Genomic DNA, 25,060 nt, shown 5'->3' with positions numbered 1-25,060 from the left:
CCGAGCTGGGTTCGGACCACTTTCTAGGATCATTGACTTCCTTGATCAGAGATGCCTGGAACTTTTTCTTCTAGAGCTCCGTAGACACACGGAGTCCTTAGTGAGATCCAGATTAGCTGTACTTGCTCAAGGACCAGCACAAAGAGCTCTCACCGACTTCTTCCATACCAGCAGACTAAAGGGCCGATCCACCCATCATACCCAGACCACAGGCTAGTGTAGGAGCTCGGTCAAGAGGTGTGACACTCAACAGAACCACTGAGTTATGCAGAGCTGGATGCCCCAGACCCCATGGCCCCCTCGCCCACGGCCACGCCACCACAGGAGGAGCCGGGCCATCATCTCCCATCATCGCAGGACCTTCTCGCGCCAGCTTAGTTTTACCACCTTGAGCACCATGTCACAGCGGCCCATGAGGGATGTATTAGGGTGATATGAGAGCTCTTTGCTCATGTATCTAGATCAGATTTTAAAGTTCTAGATTTTTGTTATCTTTCTTTATTACTATTTTGTACCCAGGATGATGTACCTCATGGATATGATGTAACCTTTTGGTCTCATAGGTCATTTTGGCCTTTTGAAGACGTTAATACAACTTTCTTCTTCTTCTTTCTTCTCTCTCTCTCTCTCTCTCTCTCTCTCTCTCTCTCTCTCTCTCTCTCTGTGTGCACACCCACCCACCAAGGATTTCTTCGATCCACCATAGCTTCATCCTAGGTGTGCATCTCTACCATGAAAAACAACAAAGAGTACTTTGGGGACTTGTTGATTGAGCACTTTTCTTGGGTATTGCTTAATATGTTGCTTTTATGTCTCATGTTGGAAATCTGGTGGGTCTTGTGGAACATACTTTAGATGAAGATTGTACTTTTGAGATTGGTTTTTGTGCCCTTGTTTTGGGTATTTGTGATGTTACATTGGCTAGTCTCAGTTAGTCTTTGATTTGGCTACTAATTTGGAGACACATGTGAATCTTGTACTTGTACTTGAGTTTGGATTATGGATCTTCTTCATGGACAGATGGACTTCCTTATGGAAGTATGTTTATGTATTGGCATTGTGGCTCTTGGATTTGTTTATATGGAGTATGGATCTGTCTTGTAGAGATATGATTTTGCATTGGCCACTCTCAGCATGAACGATTCTCTATCCAGTGTCTTGTAGATTGAGAAGAAAGAAGAAAGCAAGAAAAGGGAGGAGAAAGAAGAGAGAGAAAAAGAAAGAGGAAGAGGTGGAAGGTGAGTAGAAAAAGAAGGTTGAAGGAAAAGGCGTGAAAAGGGTGAATAAGAAGAAAGAAGGTGAGGAGAATTGAAAGGAGATGGGAGCTTGCTCAAGCAAGTGGAGAGGAAGAGAATGGGTGAAATGGGAGGCAAGTTACTGGCATGGAGTTTGGGCAAAACACGACTAGAAGTAAGGCAGAAAAGCAATCAGAAGTAAATATACAAAAAAGGAAAAAGTAATGGTCTTAACCTGGGCAAGTTTTGTGGAGGTTTTGAAATGTTTCAGGCTAGAAATGTTTTGAAGGTTTTGTGAGCTAGAAATGTATTTTTTTGTTTTGTTTCTATGGGACTTTGCTTGAATTTATGACTATCTGATAATTTTATTAGAGTCTTTTTTTTTCACTCTTGAAAAAAAACGAGGTCTCTTACAATTTCATAGGTTGTGACATAAATCTCCATTTGGTATGTCATTCTGGTTTCAGATACTAGAGGAGCTCATGACAGCTTTTGAGAAAGAAAGACAGAAGCAAGAAAAGAAGGTGGGACTTCAAAGTCGGCTATGTATATAAAATTTTGAAGTGCTTTTGCTCTCACTCATCAGTGGTTACACACGTCTTTTTTGGGTAAAAAAGACACTATGTAAAGTTTCAAATTTTGAATTTTAAGCAGGTCCAGGAGGCCAAAGATGAACTTTCAAATGCTTCTTCTATTCGGCAGCATCAAGAACTAGAGGATGTGAGGTTTTTGAGACTCCTTGTACTTTTGATCTTTGGTGACACATGTACTTGATTTTTTGGATGCTTTATTATTTTAGATCAGATGGAAGGCCATGCTATGAAATCTCAGTTTTCTGGGTGCGTATGATGGGAAGTGAGTTTTTTTTTTGATGTCTTTGTAAGGCACATTTTGAAAATTGTATGACTTACCTTTTTGTTCTTTTGCTTCTAAGTATGGAGGGATTGGGGCTGGCCCATTTAAATGTCGCCAGTTTTATCTCTGTTAGCCCCAAAAGAGCAGCCTGCTCTTGTGTGCCTGTTGGTGTCCTCTGGGCCTTAAAAGTTACCCTTTAAGGCTTTGCTTGGCTCTCTTGTAGACATTTGTCTCTCTTCACCTTGCTGGAGCCTATGCCAATGGCCAAACTTGATGAAAGATATTGATACTGGAGGCACAATGCTATGGAGTCTTTCTTTTGAAGTGGAGGCTCTGTAACTTTTGAGGTCGTCAACACACGTTGACACAATAAAGCTAACCTGGCCAGTAATTCCTTATGGGACCCCCGAGGGAGAGTTGGGGCACATCTGGAGGAACCTCTCTAGGCTCGTTGTTGTGCGTGTCTCCCAAGGCGATATTTTGGCGCTTCGGCCTTCTTGTATCCCATGTTGCCCCGCAAATCCAACACTTCAGTCGGATCACAAATTGGAGCTCGTTTGCTCAAGTTATGAGCAAAAAACTCCTAGGTATGAACCACCTCTAAGAGCCAAAAAGCCCTTACTAAAGTCATCGTCGCTGATTGGGGGGGGGGGGGGGGGGGGGGGGGGGGAGCGGGGAAGGTGTCCTTAAACTGGATTTTTTTGGGAGAAGGCTGCATCTACAGGAAGAAAAGGGGAAGTCCTCCCTTAAGTCTATTCACATGGGGGGGGGGGGGTGGGGGAGGTGGGAGGGAGAAGCTAAGGACACTCTGTCCACAAGGGTGTGATGAGGCCAAAAAATTCTACAAAGGGTTTACTTGGAGATAGGCAAAAATGGCTTACTGGAAGAGGGGTGCAGAGGGCTATCGGGTACAGTCCTGCACAGAATGCCGGGTATGGATGGACTGTCGGCATAGTAGAGTGTCAGGGTATGGGTATGGTCAGCAGAGTGTCCGGGTATTGGTCATGGGGGTATTGGGGGTTTATTTATATGGGTGCGGGTGCGGGTACGGGTGCAGGGAAAGGAAGAGCAAAGCGTGGGTCCAAAGGACGGTGTATGATGAAAGTACACCGACTTGTGGCTTGCATGGGCCTGGGGAAAGGAATGGTACTTGTGTGTGGGCAAAAGCTATGGTGTGCATGTACCTTCCGCGACAATAGAGGCAGCATGGGCGTCCACGTGGCAGTCTGTGTGGACCGTACACTAGGGTGGTCGGCCTTTGGTCCTTGTGCGGGTGTTGTACGGGCACTCGGGTATGTGTAGGAGATCTTTTTGGGGCAGAGACCCCTAATTTAGGGCACTGGCCTCGATATGCATGTTGTAGCGCCTGACGGTGTGAAATTTTTTTTCTCGGCAAAAATTTCCGAGGTGTCTCCCTTGAATCTAATATGGAGTAATTACTTTCCAATTTCATATGTTTTCTTGCCTTTGCACTAGTAAAAATACTTTTATTACTCAGGTTAGTAATCTAATTCTTTTACATCTTTGCAAGGGCTATAGATGTGAGAAGAGCACGTAAAAGGTTTGAACTATGTTAAATACGCGCATACACACACTGGAGAAGTAAAGAGATTGCAAGTCATGATGTTTTCATGGATGATTCAGAGTAAGCCTTCAATGCCCCGCTCCATTATCCTCGCAGAGTTTGGAGCAGCGCCCTTGTTAGACAATGACGACCATATGCCGCATCTATACCTTGGACACAGGTAGGCTCCCTCAAGTCGAACTAGAGTCATCTAGGCGACTAGCCAAGACGGCACATGCTAGGCCAAGTTACTAAGTGGTTCCTCTCACATCCTTCAACCTTAAATGCATGCTGGAGCTTCCCCCTTGTTGTGCGCCTACCTCCCACTCTTTTGCCCCCCCTGTGATTGAGCCGCGCTTCGCCCCTCGCCCTCGTCCTTGCTACGCCCTCCTTTGCTTCTAGCTGTCACCTCCTTGCTGTTGTGCACAGCCTCTGCCTTCCTCCTCCTATTCGCCTATCCCCATCTTCGCCCCCACCGCCTCCCTCCTTCGCTTCCGCCATCTCCTTCGCACTGCCCTCCACCCCTTCTAGTTGCTCCACGTGCATCCTGCCACCTCCTTCCCCTCCCACCTTTTGCTCATCTAGCCGCTCCAGTTTCGTTGCCTTGCCGCCTTTCCACTCTCCCTCAGCTGTCAACGTCTCTCTTCTCCCTTTTCCGTTGTTTCGCCGTCGCCTCCCGCTCCTCATTGCCTTTCGTCATCCTTGCAGCTTTTGCTCTTGGGTTGTTTTTCATCGCAAGAGTAGACGCTTTTGGTCTTCACCTTCCAAGAGGACTCCATGGCAGGCCCGTCCAAGGTCGCCATCCCTTGCCCATTTTGAGAGGCGGACCTCCCGCTCTTAGCTTTGAGAGTATCTTCTCTCGTGGCCTCTTCCTTGGTCTACAAGATCGTAGGGAGACACCCTGTGCGCGGACAACCCTTTCGAGAGTATCTTGGCTTGTGGCCTCTTCGTTGGTCTGCAAGATCATAGGGAGACACCGTGCGCGCAGATGTTGATTGAGTGATGCAGGCACAGCCCCGTCACGATTCGCAACGCTGAGGCATTCTTCGCAAGATGACACCATGTTTTCGACCCTACATCCGACTCCCTACCCATTGATTTGATCGATTGGACGATCCATAGGGCAAGTTTTGGAGTCCCTGCAGAAGGCTGCATTTGTGGTGGCTAGGAGTCTAGGACATCTGGCATCCCGACGTTCAGAGTTTGCCTTGCCTCCCTTGAGGATCTCCCGCAGGTTATTGCTCTCTCGAGCCTCCACGGAAACCCGATTCTTCAGCGGCTAGAGTACGCCGTCTCCCAAGCTAGTGTGTCATTTGTAGATAGATGGGCCATATTGCTTGGTTATGCCCTTGATGATAGGCCCACCCGATTCCCGCCCGAGGCCTCATCAAGTGCAACATGTGAGAGCAAGGGAATCATGACCGGAGGCCAGAACAGAGGTTTTTGTCTAGCTGACCCTTGGACCTAGTCTCCCTCCCAAGCTCAATGGGAGGAGGGTCATAGCGGATCGCAGGCAATCCGCCGCCCTAGACGGCATCGTCGCTTGCCTCCCCAAGAGTGCCACTGGCTTGATCACCATGCATGTTACACCCTACGGACCTCCTAAACACAAAACACAGGTGATTAGTACAAACCCCCTACGAGGGGTGCGCTAGCTCACATCCCAATCGTAGGTTCTATCCTTCGAACCAAGGGCTAAGGTCCAACTCCTGAGGTTATGACAATAATAACCCATGTTTCATGTATATAGTGCCCACTGTCACTATAAATAACCATCATGTCATAAATAGACAGTACACATGGATTTATTAATAATAACCTTAGCCACCCTTATTAGCGTTCTTCCTCCTAATCCCAGGGCTTCCCTAACCTTGCCGGATTAGGCCCACTAATCTTGAGGATTAGTACTAGGTACGGAACAATGCACCTGGCCCTCTTGAGGTAACATAACCCATTGGCAATTGTTATGAGCATTTAGTTATCGATGAGGAGATGCACAATGTGGTGACCCCCTGTGCTGCCTAGGAGATTCCTACAAATCTTGGCTCATCCTTTGAGGCTCTAGAGCCGGTCCCCCCCCCCCCCCCCCCCCCTTCTCTCTCCTTCCTTCTCCCCCTCCCCTCTCTGCCACCTTGGTTTTTCTCCCTCTTGTGATCCTTGCTGGGGGTCGAGGGCAGCAAGGGGACCCCGGAAGTAGATAGAGGAGATTGAGGGAGGGGGGGAAGAAATTGAGGGAGGAGGCCTATGAAGAGGGGTGGGGGAGGGAGGAGCCACTGCGGACGAGGGGGAAGAGGGAGGAGGCCTATGAAGGGGGGAGGAGCCACTGCGGGGGTCCAGAGTCATCAGCTCGGACTGGCGAGGTGGCGGATACACCAATACACGGATCCTATGGAGATGACTATCGTAGCCTCCTCGATGGTTGCCCTTTACCCCCCCCCCCCCCCCCCCCCCCCAAAAAAAAATAAAAATAAAATAAAAAATAAAACATAAAAAATAAAAAATAAAAATCATGGGGCACATGTTGACTATGGCCTCCTTAAATGCCTTCCCGTTGAGGCCGGTGAGTTCTCGTGGAGATCTTGGTGGCACTCCACATTGTGTTGTCTTCCACCATACATGAGGCAGTGGAACGGTGGTCCTCCGTTTTTTGCTCTACGTCGCTACTGACAGGGAGTGGGATTGCGAGTCTGCCGCCTCCACCATTCTCTCCCAGGCGGTCTCCCTAGTTTAGCACTTGGGAGATCGCCGTCTAGTTGACATCGTCACCCACTTTTTGGCCCTAGCCCGCATGGAGTTAGCAGGCTCCTTTCTCCAATGTAAGGATGGAGACATTGATACCCCGAGCTTGGAGATGATATTGTATGTGTTCCTCCACGTGGCAGTCATTGTCCCCTTTAGGTCCTTCCTCCACTTCCTTTATGGCGAACGATGGTTCATAGTAGTGCAGGGCTAGAGCGGAGTGGAGCTTCATGGAGGATAGGATCATGGATCACTTGGCCCGGATCCGGCCCTTGTTAGACTGTGATTATTCCCCCCTCCAAACTGACCACAAAGACCCTTTGTGGAAAGGGTGTCCTGAGTAGGTCCCACTCCCCCCATCCTTATTTATGTGAATCGTCTCTTGGAATGTTCATGGGATGTGCTTCGTTAGGAGCTTTAGAGAGCTTATGTAGGAGGCCCGATTCCCAATAGGGTGGCGGGGTGGAGAGGCACTTCCCTAGGCTGATTTTTGGTGCACAACTCGAGATTTTTACATGCTAGAGGACATAGAGGACAGGTAAGGAGGAGGCTTGGATATGATCATTGGGAGTGAGTACACGGCTTGGGAAGAGCTGATCCTCTCCGTGAGAGGACAGGGTCTTTGGCACTTACCAGTATTTGGGTAAACGCTAGGAAGCCTTTGCGACCAAACTTCTCACAGGCTTGTCGCAAAGGTGGTTTGGTTGGTGTTCTCGTAGGCACCTTGTTGCCAGATCATTCGCTAGTTGTACTTCTCTTGGAGGATGCTTAGAGTGTAGGACCTTGAGATCGCCAAAAGAGTTGTTGAGATTTGGGAGTCCCTCACTTTTAGGCTGGGAGAGGCGGACCATGCTCGACAATGGACTTCAGGTTATGAACACCCTTTTATTGAGCGCAGCTCAAGACGGACCCACTAGGTTCAAAGAGGAGGAGAGTTGTATCTTGAGGGGCCTAACCTCCCTCCAGTGGCTGCAAGAGCAAACTGTAGACGATCCGTGTGGGTGGTTTCAATTGGAGGCAACCCGCACAGAGATTGGATTGATTGAGAGAGGAGGGTGGAGTATCGATACCATGCGAGGGCCTCTTTTTGGACTCAGGCAAGGGACACGGTCACCCATGATTTCTTTGAGATAGCATGCCCTCACCATCGTAGAGATGGGGTCCAGTGGGTTGAGGAGCTCAGATGGTACTACACCCCCCCCCCTCCCCTGGCGGGGCCACAAAGGTTTAGGCCCATAGCCACAGCTTTCTTCAAAAATCTTCCTTCAACAAATTTCCTCATCCCTCACGCGGAGGAGCGGAGAGAGAGTCTAGCAGCATACGAGGGAGGTGGTGCTGCCGAGCCACCAAGCCCTTTTGTGCTCCCCTTTCTCTTTGATCAAGTTATGTGATTCGCTCCATGCCCTTTCGCGGGGCAAGTGTTTAACTATTTGGCCCTCCTAGCTCTATTTCACATGATGGAACCCTTGCCAGGACATGAGATAGATGGAAGAAGGCATGGGGGCAGGGACCGTATGGTTTGCTCAAGAAAAAGCACAAGTCTTGGTCAAAAAGCAAAGAAAAGCAAAATGTCAAATTGGGTTAACCGCGAGCCAGGAGCACCATTGGCAAGAGGAGGCTGAGCCGGACCAAAAAGCAAAAGCCACTTTTTCAAAAAGCAGCTCTAGGGCCAAAAAACAAGGCCTTGAAGCCAGAAAAAGCAAAGCATAAGAACTTTGGAAAAGCCGGTCAAATTTGAATAATATTTCTTGTATAAGATATTTTATTATTAAAAAACAAAAGGGAAAAGCGAAGGCAAAAAGGTAAAAGCAAAAGCTTAGCTTTTTGGCAAAAGCAGGGCCCTCCTCAAGTATAAATAGGCTTGAACCTCTCTTGTAGCCCCATGAGCAAGACCATTGAAGGAGCTTGAAGATCATCGACTTCATCATCATCATCATAAAGATCGTGGGAGAGTGCGAGCAGATCATCATCATCATCATCTTCATCAAACACCACCTGGCTGTGCTGCCAGCCAACGCCTGATCCCTGCTGTGCACCACCTTTGCCGCCACTGCCAATGTACACCGCAACCCAGCTGCTGCTGCAGGTTACCGCCTTTGTACGCACGACTGCTCTTGATAGTGAGTGCTGCAGCTCCTTTACTGGTTCACATGTTTAACAGGGCTTTATGTGAAGGCTTCCCGGTCAGCTGGTCATCGAATACTATTGTACCTAACTTGAAAGCAGGTGACCCCATGGACCCCAACAACTATAGGACTATCATGATTGGTCACACCTTGGCCAAGATTTATGGTTCGATTTTGGAGCATGAGCTTAGTAGTTGGTCCGAGGAGCAGAGACTCAAAGCATTGGGGTAGGCAGGCTTGAGGAGAGGGCACTCCACACTAGATCATATCTTTACACTACGGGGGATCATTGAGGAGGGGAGAGCTCACGGGCATCGGATATACTGTTGCTTTGTGGATTTCCGCAAAGCTTTTGATATCGTCCCACGGGCCAGATTGATGAGGAGACTGCAGGCTATGGGAGTGCCAGCAGAGATGCTTTGGGGGATCATCACACTCTATGAGTCAGTCAGAGGCAGAGTACGGGCTCTAGGAGGTGACTCAGAGATCATACAAAGCACTATCGGGGTGAAGTAGGGCTGTCCCTTGTCTCCTACTCTATTTGGTCTACACATTGACGAGATCTCGGATTACATAGACAGACAGGGAGGACCAGGAGGACATTTGGCAGGAGTTCTGATACCGATCCTCTTGTATGGAGATGATATTGTTCTTATTTCTAATTCACCAGAGGGGCTGCAGAGGCAGTTGGATGCATTACAGGCCTTTTGCGAGGACCAGGACCTTACTGTGAACCTTGGAAAGATCTGCAGTACAATTTACATATAGTGGAGAGCTTGTGGAGTATGTTACCTCATATGTATACCTTGGGATCACTTTTGCTGGACCTCAGTTCTCGATGCTGAAGGTGGCCGATGCTAGATTGATGAGGGGATATGCAACCATGGGCTCGCTCGAGAGGCAATGCTCACGGAAACAGGTTCAGGAGCCGAGGACGAAGCTTTGGCTATTTGATACTCTAGTTACACCTACACTTCTGTATGGTGCCCCCATCTAGAGTCCTAGCTTATACTACAGGAGCAGATAGAGGAGAGAGCCGGCCCAAACAGATATAGAGGAGGTATATGATGGGTGGAAGTCGATGGAGAGGCCCCTAGTGGCGATGATCTCACGCATGATTAGGAGTAAGCCATCAGTACCATGTGAGATTGTGCGGGTAGAGATGGGGGCTGCACGGATAGTGACAGAGGCTCTATTCCAAACAGTGACATACTGGCACAGGCTATGGGAGCTTCCACTTGACACATACCCCCAGCTAGCCATGGAGTCCTCGAGACAGTTGACACTTGAGGGAGATATAGAGTGCTGGTATGCACAGGTAGGCAGTTTGTTTGGCATGCACGGTATGCAGATGGAGGCACTCCCCCTGCTCCAGTATAGCATAGAGGCCCCGTCATTTGCTTTCAGCCGCACAGAGCAGAATAGGGTTATCAGGAAGGACATTGTCAGACTGGATACTCAGAGGACATGGAGTTCACCGATCCACGTGCTGAGATCCAGATCAGCTGTACTTGCTCGAGGACCAGCACAGAGAGCTCTCACCGACTTCTTGCATACTAGCACTCCGAGGGCTGATCCACCTGTCATACCCATACCACAGGCTAGTGTAGGAGCTCGGCCGACAGGTTTGACACTGGACAAAACCATTGAGTTATGTAGAGCTCGACGCCCCAAACCCCTTGGCCCTTGCCCACGGCCACGCCACCACAGGAGGATCCAGGCCATCATCTCCCATCATTGCAGGACCTTCTTGCGCCAGCTCAGTTTTACCATCTTGAGCACCATGTCACAATGGCCCATGAGGGATGTATTAGGGTGATATGAGAGTTGTCTGCTCATGTACCTAGATCAGATTTAATAGCTCTAACTTCTAGATTTTTGTTATCTTTCGCTATTACTATTTTGTACCCAGGATGATGTACCTCATGGAAATGATGTAACCTTTTGGTCTCATAGGTCTTTTTGGCCTTTTGAAGATGTTAATACAACTCCAGGATGATCTTTCGACGCCTTGTGCGGAGGAAGAAACGAGTCTACCTAGCTAAGCTAGAGGAGGAGATCTACGAACTCTTCCTAGGGAAGGACAGCAAGAGGACATGGAAGATGTTTCAGGAGAGACAACCTGGTACTCTGATTACTGCACTTGAGGCATGGCTTACTTATGCTAGAGAGCTATATGATGCACCAGGACAGCCCCCCACCCCTCCTCCACTGGGAGCTAGACCAGCTAGCAGCACTTTTTTTACTATGCGGATGGTGCTAGATGCGATAGATAGGTTACAGAATGGAAAGGCACATGATCATGATGGGCTAGTTTGAGAGCACTTCTCATATGCACGTGACACTTTGGCTCCGCTCATCGTACATGTGTTTAATCGTGCCATTTGTGAGGGTTTCTCGGCAAGCTGGATAGAGCATATCATTGTACCACTCTTTAAGACTGGGGACCCCATGGTACCAGGCAATTACAGAATGATCATGATTGGTCATTACTTGGCCAAACTATATGGCTCTATATTGGAGTCCGAGCTGAGCCGCTGGGCAGAGAGGCATGGTCATCGAGCACATGGAAAGCCTGGCTTCAGGCGAGGATTTACTACCTTAGATCACATATTGACACTTAGGGCACTTATTGAAGAGGGCAAGGCACAGAAGAGAAGGATATACTGTTGCTTTTTATTGGCCAAAGATGAAAGGGTATGTAGAAGATTATGTTCTCAAGTGTCAAATTTGTCAGGCAAATAAAGCTGAACGCTTTAGACAGGCTGGATTATTGCATCCTTTGCAAATCCCAGGTAATAAATGGGAAAGTATTTCCATGGATTTTATTACCGGATTGCCAAGAACACATCAAGGCCACGATTCTATTTGGGTTGTGGTAGATCGCTTGACAAAAATGGCTAGATTTTTTTTTTTTTTCGAGAAAAGATCCTTTCATTAGTTATGTAAAAAACGCCCGTAGGGCTACAAAAGAGATCTCTCCTGCTCCTAACAGAGAGAAGAGCAGTGAATACATCATGGCAGCCCGGGAGACTCTCCCTAGGTGCTGCAAAATACAAGCATCAGTCTAAAGGACTGAGCGGCTAAATCATACAATGGGGGGGGGAAAGAGCCAAACAGGTGGCCTGTAGTGCCAACGGGGGGATCCCGTGTGTAGGGTGTAGAACGGGCCGCAGCGCCAAGTGGTATGAAAGGCCTGGCGCCGTAAGATCGCCTCATCCGAGTCTCCCCGGATGCGGTCGTACTGTCCTCGCAGGGTGTGGATCAACTCCTGCCAAATCCCCCGAACAGTCTCTGCTGGTGGCTCTAATCTCCCCTCAAAGGCCGTAAAGCACCGGGCCCTCCAGGTGAACCAGATGGTGAGGCTGCTGAGGAGCTCCCATCGTAAATCCCTCTCCTGTGTCCAGCTGGCGGACGAGAAATCCGGTGCCGGAACCAGGCGAGGCTGGCCCCTAATAAATCTGATGGCTTGACTGCCCTGCTCCATCTCATAGCCCATAGCAGGCCCTGACGAAGTCGACCAAGCAGTGGCACCCCACGTAAACATACCCTCTGGAGAGAGGGGGGCTAGAATACGCAGCATCCGCAGCCAAATCTGCTGTGCCTGAGGGCAGTCCCAAAGGCAATGTCTCTGTGTCTCCATAGGGTGGCCGCATCTGACGCAGGCCGCCGGAAGACCGCTGTAAACAAGCCAAGTGCCAACTGCTGAGCCCCTGTGGGCGACCAGCCCACTGAAAAGCCGAGATCCTGCGGGCCTGTCGACTAGCCCAGAGCCGAGCCCAGAAATCCTCCAGGAACTCCTGTGATAGTCCCTGCAATCGCCAATGCCCCGCTGCCGCTGGAGAAACCGTCCTCCTCGCCGTCAAAATATGCCGTCCCAGCCGAACAGTATACTGGAAAAATGTGATCTCTGTGGCCTCAAGGGATGCATAAGGATCATGCCACTCGTACTCTCCGGGGTCCCACTGTAGCCGGGCCAAGGGGCGCGCTGCATATGCCCATATGCGCCAATCCGGGAGCACGTCAGCAGGGTCGGGGTCAATATGCCACTTCCGAGAAGCGGCAGCCACTACCCGAATCCTCTGAAAGGTGCACTCTGCAACCAAAGGCGACTCCACCTCCACTCTCTGGAGTCTGCCCTCATCCTGAATCTCATAATAGAGGCATCTGCCATCCTCAGTGCTAGCTCTGACAGCAATCAGGATCTCCAACTGTGTAAAGGCTCCCATCCACCGTGGGGCCACTGGCTCGAGAGGTGTGAACCACTCCTCTGTAAGTGCCTCCTGAATATCATCCCTCATAATCAACCCCCCTCTGAAGTGACTCAGCCTCTCCACCTGGGTCTCCTCTGGTAGACTGCAGAAAGCCTGCCAGTCTCCAAAACTACGAGCTGGGCCTGCCGCTAAAGGTCCCCAGGCTAGACGAGGCCGAGAACCCAGCATATGACCCTGCTCTGTACGAACCGCTGGGCTCCAGATGAGCGGCTGCCTGGCCCGCTCCTCAACACAAGAAGGAGGCCGCTGAGAGAGCCCCGGTCTCAGCAGCTCCCAAGCTCTCAGGATACTCAAAGCAAATCTGTCCTCCCATCCTCTACTGAGGCCTGTCCTCCTCATCTCTATGAAGATCCAGCGAATCTCTGGTGCCCAAGTACCCCCTGCAGGAGGCGCCCGGGCCTGCAGTCGCTGCAAGAGGAGCTCTTTCCAAGGCTCAGCGCCTGGAAGCAACCCCCGAACAATAAGCTTCCCCAATAAGGCTCTACTCTGATCGACTGGATCTATAATGCCCAAACCGCCCTGAGCCAGCGGAAGTGTAATAACTGCCCATGCAACCTTTGCCCGAGCTGGCTGACCGTCCCGCCCAGACCACAGAAAGTTCCTGATCAGCCTCTGTACCTGGCTGATGCAAGAGCTCGAGAAAATCCAGCAAGACGTAATGTACCACATAGTCGCTAACAGCACCTGATTTGCCACCACCACCCTCCCAGCCAAGGATAGTCGAGCTGTACTCCAATACAATAGCTTCTTCCGAATGCTCAGAAGAAGCGGGGCAATCTGCTGCTCAGGTGACAAATCGAGGCCAATCTGGCATCCCAAATACCGCACTGCTGTGCCGGGAGGAATCCATCTAAAACCGGGGTCCGGACTCCATGCCGGAGTGGGAGCACTACTGATCCAAAAGGCCACTGTCTTGCGCCAATTGATCAATGCTCCCGAAGCTGCACTAAAAACTTGGAGCGACTGCTCTGCCCGAATAAGATTGGCCTCTTGGCCATGCAAAAATAAGCCCGTGTCGTCTGCAAACTCAGCATCAAGCAAATCCTCCCCCCGGACTGGGAGCTGAAGTCCTCTCAAACCAACCTCCTCTGCCGTCAAATACATACTCATAGCCTCCGCAAAGAAGAGAAAAAGGAAAGGGGCGAGAGGACACCCCTGACGGACTGATCTGGTCAGCTCAAAACTCGGCCCCCGACCTCCTGCAATCAGCACCTGGCTGCGAGCTGTGGAATACAAAGCTGCCACCCCTCTGATCCATCCTGGCTCAAAGCCCAGGCGTAGCATAGTGCCCTCTAAGAATCCCCAATCAACTCTATCGTATGCCTTCTCAAAATCGAGAAGCATCACGACCAAGTCCTCGCCAAGAAACCTAGCTCGGGCCGTCGCCTCCCAGAAAGTAAAGATGTTGTCAAGGATACTGCGCTCCTTGACAAATCCTGTCTGAGTAGCATGAATCAACTCCCCCAGGAAGGGCTGGATCCTCAAACTCAAGGCCTTTGCCAAGACCTTGTAGACAGTATTGAGGATCGTAATAGGCCTCCAATGCCGAATATCATCTGATACTCCCTCTCCCTTGGGGATAAGATAGATCAAGCCCTCTGAAAAGCTCTGCGGCATCACCCCAGTGTCCAAAACATGCTGAAAGCCCCTGCGGAGGCCTGGCCCCAAAAGGTCCCAATAGCGCATAAAAAAGGCCGGCGTCAGTCCGTCCTCCCCTGGGCAACTATGTCGCGGCAGGACCCTCAAGGCCTCGGCAAGCTCAATCTCTGACAGAGGCGCACCTAGAACTGTGCGCATATGGTCTGTGACCCTCCTCTGCACATGGGCCCACACAGTCTGTCTGCATACATCTCGATCCTCAGTGGCTGGCTCCGCTGAAAGCAAGTCACTATAAAAAGCAGTGGCAATGGCTCTGATCTCCCCGAGCTCAGTAGCTATCGATCCATCCGGTCTACCAAACTGGCGAACCCCTGCTCGCGCATGACGGGGTCCAGTGATCTCAAAAAACTCCCCAGTCACTCTATCACCAAGCTGCGTCCACTGAGAGGCCTGACGACGATAGTAAAACTCATGTCTCTGCTCCTCTGCCTCTCTAACCTCCTGGCGTGCCTGGCTCAGCTGGGACGCCACCCACTCACATGCAGGCTGCTGCTCCTGAAAGCGCTGTAGCGAAGCAAGGCTGCGTCTCAGCCGTTGCTCCCGCTCGCGAATCTCTCCCAGTCGTGTCAAAGCTGCAGCGTATAGAAAAGAGCTAAGATCAATGAGTCCCTGGGCACACTGGCCCGCTGCATCCTGGTCAGAGCACTGACTATCATGCCAGATCCTCTCAATGTCCTCAGCGAGACTGGGGTCTGCAAGTACCCTCTCTGGGATCCTCAACTGCAAGCTGGGCTCCCGTGTCCCCTCCTCCAAAGTCAATATGACTGGCGCATGATCTGAAAATGAGGTGCCAGCAAGAATGCCGACGGAGCCCCCTCGCTCCCCCAACCAATCGCCCACATAAAAGCGATCAATCCGAGATAGATTAGTCCCTCCCTGCCGGCGATCTGACCGAGAGAAACTAAGACTGTCCTGAGACCGGGAGAAAGCCCCATGCTGCCATGCATCAGTGATCCTCAGTGACATACAAAACCGGTCCCAAGCTGCAAGCTCCGTGCCGTGCACTGTAACATGACTGCCTCCCACCCTATCTGCCGGGTCCTCAAGCATGTTGAAGTCTCCCCCAACACACCAATGTGCGGCCTCTGGCAATGCATCTGTAACCTGAGTCCAGAACTCTGCTCTGGCACTAGCATGATTGGGCGCATAGATGTTGAGCACACCCAATAGCTCATCATGCATCCTCAGAATGACATACTGTGCTCTACCAGGCACAATGATCCCTCGATCCACAATGGCCTGCCGCCATGCATCTGCAATAACCATGCATACTCCTCCCTGTCCACCCAAAGGACCAAACCCTGCAGACCAGAAAGTGTCCCATCTACCAGGCATCACCGAACCATATCTCCGGATCCTGCTCTCACCCAAGTGGTGCTCCTGCATCATCAGAATGTCAATGCTGCCACCAACCAGGCATCTCTGTAGCTCCTGCCTCAAGCAGCCTCGATAGCGTATAAAGTGTGCTCCGCCAAGGCCCTGTACATTCCATGAGATGATCCTCATGGATGTCCTACTGAGGTGGATGCTGTCTCAGCCGTGCGGCGGGCCTTCGCAAGCGGCTTGGATGGAGAGTAGTCCCCATCCGAACGGCTGCGAGTCTGCCCACCCAGTGTACTGCAAGAATCCCGGATCAGGCGCCAGTGGCTGTGACCCATGGCGACTGCCTCCTGCTCTGACATAGTAACCTCGTGTATACTCACATATCCTGGGTCGCGTGCCAAATCTGCAACTATGCGCACGACCAAATGCCGAATCCCGGATGTATCCACACTCCCGGGATCCAAGAAAAAATGAGCCAACTCCCAAAGTCGGCCTATCACATCTGTAACCTCCAAATCGCTCATGTGATGAGAAAACTCAACTGCCTGAGTCTTCAACGTGCTGAGAGCGAGCTCTAGAGTCCACTCCCGGTCACAAGGTCCACATAGAGGGAACGAGAAGGCCACCGCTGAGTCTAGTGCCTCCTCCCCGCGGGCCGGAGGTATCACTACATGCACTCGGATGGGTGCTGGCTCATGGGGGCCCTCTGCTCCAAAAAGCCGTGTGAAGGTATAATCAAACGCCTCCGAGCGCTGTCGAATGCCGAGGCGACTCAGCCGACTGCGGATAGATGAAATCCGTGAGGCCCTAATCGGCATAGGTCTCCTCTGTGATGCTCGAGCGAGGTCAGTGCTCAGCGCCCTCCGGACTGCAGGTGAGCGCCAGGGAACTGCCAGGACCTCCCGGGAAGGCGAGGCGGGCGGAGGGGGAGGAGGGGGAGGCGAGGGAGGAGGAGAGGGAGCCGCTGCCGAGACCGGAGCGGGGGCGGGAGGAGGCGATGGTGGAAGCGAGGCGGTGGGAGGGGATGGGTGTGGGGGAGGTGAAGGAGGGGGAGCTGGCATCTCCTGGTCCTCGGTCGCTGCAGGGGTCTCCTCCTGAAGGGGAGCAAATCTGTTCCTCACGGGAACCCAGTGAGGCTGAGACTGTGGCTGCTGCTGCAGCGGTATCTGGGCGTGCTGCTGTGGCTGTCTCCCTCGACGGCGCCCCTGTCCAGGCTGCCACTCCGAGGTCTCTGTGGCCTGAGCAGGTGTCCCTGAGGCAGCCTGTCGAGCCGAATCTGTGGGCGGGCCATCCGTGGCCTGCTGCTGTGGTGAGGGCCGAGGTCTCCTGCGAGGGCAGGCCTTGGCCAAATGACCGACCTGCCTACAAATGAAGCACTGGTTCGGGAGCCCCGAGAACTCCACTCTCTGATCTATCCACCCCCCCCCTATCCTAGGTAGCTGAATGACCTTAGGAAGGGAGGAGATGTCAGATACCAACACTCTGACCGAAGGTAGCCCAGCTGCTGCTCTGCCTGTACTCCATGCAGCCGACAGTCCACTGGTGCAGCTGACAGTCCCCTGGTCTCATAGGCCATTATTGTTGGATGATGGACTCACACACTCACACACACAAACCTGCACATTAGGGTTAGGTGCAAGGTTGAGAAGCTCACACACAGAAATGAGAGAGAGAGAGAGAGCCAAAAGTGTGGTATCCACAAAATGCAAGTCAACCCTTGCATGTGTGCCACATCCATATAATATAGAAGTACAAAATATTATATGTTAGAGTGTCCTTTCACACTTGATGTCCAAGGGAAAAAACCACATGGGAAAAAGTGCCCTTGGTTAAGCCCTGTTCACACTTAGCACTACCATAAGTGAGCATATGCCTACAATTATGGCCTCTTAGAGACGTTAATATATCATTTCATTTCATTTCATTTCTCTCTCTCTCTCTCTCTCTCTCTCTCTATGTCTTGGATACGTGGTTGAATCTGTCACGGCACGCCCCACTGGGCTTACAGTGGTATCAGAGCAGGATTTCCTTTGAGGAATCTTTCTTGGGGTGACAGCAATCGGCCAGCCGACTGGACCAAAAACTCATAAATTCTGCTCTGCCTGTACTCCATGCAGCCGACAGTCCACTGGTGCAGCTGACAGTCCCTTGGTCTCATAGGCCATTATGGCCTCTTAGAGACGTTAATATATCATTTCATTTCATTTCATTTCTCTCTCTCTCTCTCTCTCTCTCTCTCTCTCTCTCTCTCTCTCTCTCTCTCTCTCTCTCTCTCTATGTCTTGGATACGTGGTTGAATCTGTCACTCACGGCACGCCCCACTGGGCTTACAGTGGTATCAGAGCAGGATTTCCTTTGAGGAATCTTTCTTGGGGTGACAGAGCTATGTCGAGAGTAGAGGGCAACCAAGGGCCTAATGAAGGGAATAACTTTGAGGCCGATCCAGGACTTAAGGATGGAAACCAGGGTCGTCGATCCATTACTCATGAAATTGCGGCCATGTTGTTAGAAGAGTACCTTGACTTTCAGTAGTTCAGACGACTTCTCAGAGACGAAGAATTCCTTGCTTGGAGAACCAAGAGGGAACATGACCAAAGAAGGGCTCAAATGTTTGAAGATTTCATCAAAGAGAGAGCCATCGAAGCCGAAGGAGTTGAAGCTACCAAAGCCTATCTCTGAGCCAAAGGAGTCGCCATTGCAGAGGGACCTAGAGTTACTCATTCTATTACTCGTGACGGAGACAGAGAGGCTACTCATAGGCTTGCTATCTCAGATGCCGTTTCATCAAGACAAGCAAGAGTAAGAAAGGCAAAGGAGCCTACATCCACCGGCAAAATAGACTTCAAGCCGAGGGAGAAGAGTGTCAAGTTCGATGCTTTCTATGGAAAAAGGGATACACAAAAAGCTTTATCCTTTATCAAGCAATTTGATGCGACTTTTGGAGGAGACAACTACTCCGAAAAGTCAAAGCTTCGTATGGTTCGCATGCATTCGAAGGATTCGGCCTTAAATTGGTGGCTAAAAGTGGGACAAAAAGGGACCGAGCCAAAGACGTGGACCGACTTCAAGCCTATGTTCAACAAGAAGTGTCCAAAGCTGCCTACAGCCAACAGCGCAGCCAACCAGCATGCGTTGTCTGCGCCACTCCACCAGCCCTTCGTGGGGAGGTGATGAGTAGCGTTGTCTCCACACAGGAGACATGACTCCTAGGTCTCCGCCTCCCCTTTAGATCCTAGGAGGAGCTTCTTGATTGGAGTTTGCAAACCACACACCTGCCTACCTCTTGGGAGAGGGGGACCTGCTAAGATTTGCCCTCACCATGGAGATCTTCTGCGTAGCCTTTGGAGTCAAATCAACTGGCACAAGCCGTGTGGTTTTTGGGTTGGATCTTCACCCACCCTGGCTTGGCATCCAATCAAGTCATTTCCGTGATCCCTAGGGACACTTTGGTGAGATACCTTGGGTGTTAGGTAGGACTGACATCTCAATCGAGCAGTAGCTTGCCCCCCTTCTTTTGAGCCTTTGGAAGAAGCTTTTGTATTGGAGCACCGCTTGCCACCCCCTCGTCCGCCGTGTGATCGTGGCCAACCATGTGGTACATCACTTCTTGTTGGTCGTTTTTCCAGAGCTTGCTTGGGTTAGGTGGAACGATTGATCCGGAATTTTCTGTGGGCGGGCTCTGACAGCCACCATCAACTCGGGCCAAGGTGGCTTGGAGGGATATTATTCTGTGTAGGACTTGTGGAGGATTGGGCATCATAGACCTAGCGATGCAGAGCATAGCTCCGTTGGGCAAGTTGATCTAGTCAGAGGCCTTCTACTTGGTGAAGACCTTTTTGATTGATCCAATCTTGGCCTCGACCCCCTCATTTGGCGACCCCTGGACTCCCGGTGTATGATGGATCTTCACAGAAGCCTGATCTCGATACCGGAGCACCGTTGTCAAGGACAAGCTTGTAGCCAATTTGATGAGAGCTAGGGCACCTCAAGCCAACCCTCCAACAATTCTCCCCGGCATCAGACGCGGAGAGGCTTTGTTAACCGCACTGATCTGAAACCACCTCTTTAGGATGCCCAGCGGTCACCCTTTGGGCGCGCATTCACATAGCCTGGGCCCCCCGTAGTTTTGGTCCATTCCAGTCTCTTGGCGAGTGGACTAGCTTTAGCAGGCTTAGGACAAACTCCTCGTAGAGATTAGAGGCAGGGAGGAGATAGTTCTCGCCATCGACACAGCCAACAATTCCTCAGAAAAGGACTCTAGTGGTGGCTCACTTTGGAGCGTTTGGATCATCGGCTTCCATGAGCACCACTGGCACATCGACACACACCCCCCCCCCCCCCCCCAAAAAAAAAAGAAAAAAAGAAAAAAAAGAAAAAAAAGAAAAAAGAAAACAAAAGCTTGATGTAGATAGTGTGTGTGAATGGCTGCTAAGCTGTGTTGTGTGTCTACTTGGTCAACATAGTGTGTATGTGTGTGTGTGATATAAGCAATGATTTAACTGAGGCAACCTTGGTAACCTATAAAGGTGCATGTACTTCATTGAAGGAAAAAAGCAACTATCACATCATTTGAGTCGTGTAAGAAGCACACTCTCTCTTTCTCTCTATCATTGTCCGCTTAGACTCCATAACCATGGTTGTCTCCTTCAAGTCCCCCACCAGATCCCCGTCCCACCACCTCCACCTTCTTCACACAGGCATGGTCCTCAAGGCCATTCGTAGACTACGCAATGGCGAGCCCAGGATCAGGAGGGACTCACTGCCGAGTACATCTCGCATGCCGATGATACCTTGGCGCCCCTACTAGCCTACATGTTCAATAGAGCCCTTTGTGAAGGATTTCCACCCTCTTGGTCCACCAACACCATCATCCCCATCTTGAGATCCACTTGATTCTAATAACTACACGACGATCATGATTGGCCACACATTGGCTAACTCTATGGATCAGTACTAGAGGCGGAGCTTAGTTCATTTGTAGAGAGCCAAGGATGCAGAGCCTTAGAATAGGTTGGCTTTCGGAGGAGCTACTCTACCCTTGACCACATCTTCACCCTCCGTGCCATCATCGAGGAGGGCAGAGAATGACATCAGAGGATTTATTGTTGCTTTGTGGATTTCCGCAAAGCTTTTAATATTGTACCCCGAGCCCGCCTCCTACACCGTCTACAGGAGATCAGAGTCCCATTTGACATGGTTTGGAGCATCATCGCCCTCTATGAGTTCGTCATCGGACAAGTGAGATCCCCATGAGGTACATCACAGGAGATTTCCAGCACTTTTGGGGTGAAACAGGGCTGCTCTCTATCACCCACTCTTTTCGGCCTCTATATTGTTGGGGTAAAGGCACTATGCCCACCCTTATAGTGTGTACAAGCCCATAAGTTATAGTACATAGTACACTTAGTACTTTTAATGTACTAAGTGCACTATGTGTACTAGTGCAATATACATGTGTGATAGGGGAGTCACACACTCACACTTGGTGAGTTGACTTATCCCCACAACTCTCTCTCTCTCTCTCTCTCCCTTCTTCTCTGTGTATGTCTCCCACATGAACTCTAACCCTGATTCTTCTTCTCCCATTCAACTGGTATCAGAGCTTAGGTAGCTGTCTTGATTCTCTCTCCCATTGCCCTGCACTGGAGGTGTGTGAAGCGAAGGCTACAGAGGTGAAGCCGGTGGCACTTGCTGTTGGCTAGCTTGGGTGTTGCAGGTGTCAGCTGACAGGCAGCGCAGCAAAGCGCCGCACAGCTGGTAGCGATAAGGAGCATTAGCCACAAGGCGTCAACAAACAGAGGCCGGAGGAGTGCAGCGGCGTACCCATTCGCACGTAGCAAGGCGTTGGGCGTAGGCTGGCTACTGGGCGTGAGCGAGTACCCGTAGCGCTACTAGGCGAAGGCAGGCGGACACGTAACTGGCTGCGGACACGTAACCAGGCGCATACTCAGGCGGACACGTAAGCCAAGGACAGGAGGTCCAGTCGGCTGCAACAAGTACGTGGTGGTGGTCCGCATGAGTAAGCTAGTCGTTCCTGGCTACAGGGTAGCGCGAAGGCGAAGGCAGGCGGGTGTCCATCGCTTCGCTCCATGTCACCTTCTCACATTCAACGCCTAGTCGACCTGCTCAAGCTCGACTACAAAGCAGCCGTCCGTACCTGCACAGCAGTAGACACATCAGCAAGAAGCGCCCCCCCCCTTTCTGCATCAGCATTAATACACGTGCGGCACCCTTCTCAGCAGCAGCAGCATCCGATTCATCAATACAGCAGCATCAGATTTCTGCAACAGCATCAACAGAAATTCAGCCTGCAAATCTCAGAGAAATTCAAAAAATTAAGAGGTATTTGTCTTCAATTTTGGGAATTTCTTATCAATTCAATCAGTTGAGCAGGTACAGGTGCCGAATTGCTCAATTTCTGAGCAAAATTGGCAAAATTGGGTGACGTTGGTCACAATCAGGATCAATTTGCAGGAAATTGGATGTCAAAATTTGGGGCTTTTGATGTAATTGTGCAATTAAGCATTCATACATGCTGTATGATGTGAGAAATCGCACATTCGGGCAAAATTGCAGCAAATTGCAGTGCAGATCAAAGGGCTTTTGTGCCGATTTGGTTGATTTGCATGCAGGCACTCGCATTTGATGCTTTGGGCAACGTGTTGATGCCTGTCAAGCACTCAATGTGCCTGTAAATCAAGGGGCTTTCATGTATTGGATGTATATGTGGCCTGGGGGAAGCATCGTGAAGACTCTGGATGCCTTCATGTGCGTTAATGTACCATGTATGATCAGCAATTGATCTTAAATCAAGGGGCTTTTCAAGATCGTATGCTTGTTGAGCTTGGCAAAGCAGCAGGCAAGACATTTATGCCTTGAATCCTCAGAAATCAGCTTGCAGTCAAGGGGCTTTTGCCCAATCTCTGTTCGGGACTGTTGTATGCAGTGTTCGGGACTGTAAAAGTCTGATTTTCACTCATTTGGACAGCCAGGAGAGCATTTATTGCTACTGTACCTGCTGGTACAGATTTGGTACAGCTTTGTACGAGTTTTGGCATGGCTGCACATTGATTTGAGTGGGAAAAAGGTTCATTTTTAGTTGCTGTACTTGCCGGTACAGGTTTGGTACATCATTGGTGAGCACTTAGTACTGCTGTACAGTACTTTGAAAGGGCAACAGAGCACATTTAAGGTGCTGTCCTAAATCTGCAGCAACCAGATTTTGGTGATTTCATCACATACAGTGGGAGAAAAGTTGCATTCGTGCCTCCGCAGTGGGAGATAAAGCTTGGGAGAACAACTGTGAGCACTTTGTGTGCTTTTGGTGCAGTGTTTGCACATTTTGCAGGGAGTCAGGCATTGACATGTTGCATATTGCTATGGCAACCACAGGTGAGAGCTCTTCATTGCTTCACATCAAGAAGCTTGAAGGCTCACATAACTATGATATTTGGCAAACCCAGCGCTATAATGTGTTGCTCCAGAAGAAGCAGCACAAGCCTATCAAAGAAAGGGGTGTAAAGCCTGCCTCTCTTACTGCTGAAGAGTGGGAAGATATGGATGAGCTGGCAAGATCTACTATCATGTTATCTGTGAGAGACTCTTTACTTTTGAGCATTCGTGAAGAGAAGACAGCTTGGGAAATGTGGCAGAGATTAAAGGACTTGTATGCCCAGCAAAGTGCCTCAAGCAAAGTGTATTGGTTGAAGAAACTCATAGGTCTTCAAATGAAGGAAGGGGCTTCTATGACAGCCCATCTAAATGAGTTTAATGGTATTGTCAGCGAGGTTATAAATCAAAAGTTGGCAATGGATGATGAGTTCAAAGCCACTTTTCTCTTATGCACTTTGCCAGAGAGTTGGGACACATTCAGGACAGCCACTCGCAATTCGAATGCTATGCTGTCATATGCAGATGTTGAGGGTGCTCTTCTTTAAGAAGAGATGAACAGGAAAAACAACTCTGTTGGAAAGTCCAATGCAATGAATGCACGTGGGAGATCCCAGCAAAGGGGTAAAAGCCAAGAACGGGGAAGGAGCAAGTCTCGCTCCAAAAAGGACTTGGAATGCCATTATTGTGGCAAGAAGAGACACATCAAAAAGCAATGCTACAAATGGAAAAATAATCAAAAGGAAAAGGGAAAAGGCAAAGACAAAGCCAAAGATGTAAAGCCAAAGGGCAAAAGTGGAGTCAAGATTGAAGAAATCAATGTGTCACATGCAGGTGACAGTGAGGATGAGGTCCTATTCACGTCTTCACTTGATGCCCATTCAGTTCTTACAGGAGATGGTGATGGTATGCACTCATGGATCATTGATTCAGGTGCCTCCTTTCATGTCACAGGTTGCAGAGACTTGTTTGTCAGGTATACTGCTGGCAATGAAGGAGTAGTTTATTTGGGTGATAACCATGCATGCAAGATTCTTGGTAGAGGTGATGTGAGGCTTGTGTTTTCAAATGGCTCACAGCTTATGCTCCATGATGTCAGGCATGTGCCTGAGATCAAGAAGAACCTGCTTTCTACTGGACAGCTTGATGATGCTGATTATGTTACCACATTTGGTCGTGGAAAGTGGAAGATTAGTAAGGGCTCACTGGTTGTTGCCAGAGGCTCTAAGGTGGACACTCTTTACTTCATGCATGCAGGTGTTTGTCACCATGCTAATGTAAATGCAACCGAGCTGCCAGAAATTTCTATGTGGCATAGCCGGTTGGGACACATGAGTGTCAAAGGAATGGAGCAATTGTCTCGTTTGGGTCACTTGCCTTCTCTAAAGTTTTCAAGTTTTCAGTTTTGTGAGCATTGTATATATGGCAGGCAACTGCAGTGCCCCCACAAGAAAGCTGTTGGACAGAAAGATGCTCAGTTAGAGCTTGTGCATACAGATGTATGTGAGATGCCTCAGCTTTCTTTGGGAGGGGCAAAATATTTTGTGTCATTTCTTGATGATGCCACACGCAAGGTGTGGGTTTATCCTCTTCGTTTGAAGAGTGATACATTCTCAGTGTTTGAGAAGTTTGTTGCTCTTGTTGAGAATCAAACTGGCAAAACACTGAAGGCTTTGCGTTCCGACAATGGGGGAGAGTATATGTCCAAACAGTTTCAGGACTTTTGTGATGCTAAAGGCATCAAGAGGGAGCTCTCTACTCCTTATGATCCTCCACAAAACGGGATAGCAGAGAGGATGAACAGGACCATTCAGGAGAAGGTCCGTTCTATGTTGTCACATGCTGCGTTACCTCATGGTTTTTGGGCTGAAGCTGTTATGACAGCCGTTCATCTTA

At 50.1% G+C, this 25,060-nt stretch overlaps 1 protein-coding gene across 3 annotated transcripts in view; it reads left to right on the top strand.

The window, feature by feature from the left end:
• The window catches only part of LOC147606006 (uncharacterized), a 93,151-nt gene that overhangs the window by 6,768 nt on the left and 61,323 nt on the right, over positions 1-25,060 (top strand). For all 3 annotated transcript variants that reach the window (XM_086792953.1, XM_086792952.1, XM_086792954.1), the window contains 2 exons: positions 1,703-1,759; positions 1,890-1,955. In XM_086792953.1, the coding sequence (XP_086649079.1) occupies positions 1,703-1,759; positions 1,890-1,955 (123 nt within the window). The remainder of the gene's footprint in view (positions 1-1,702; positions 1,760-1,889; positions 1,956-25,060) is intronic.

This window comes from Cibotium barometz, chromosome 58 (genome assembly GCF_041138505.1).
Source record: "Cibotium barometz isolate CiBa-2024 chromosome 58, ASM4113850v1, whole genome shotgun sequence".
Classification (NCBI taxonomy): Eukaryota; Viridiplantae; Streptophyta; class Polypodiopsida; order Cyatheales; family Cibotiaceae; genus Cibotium; species Cibotium barometz.
This window is presented reverse-complemented; position numbering and strand designations above follow the sequence as displayed.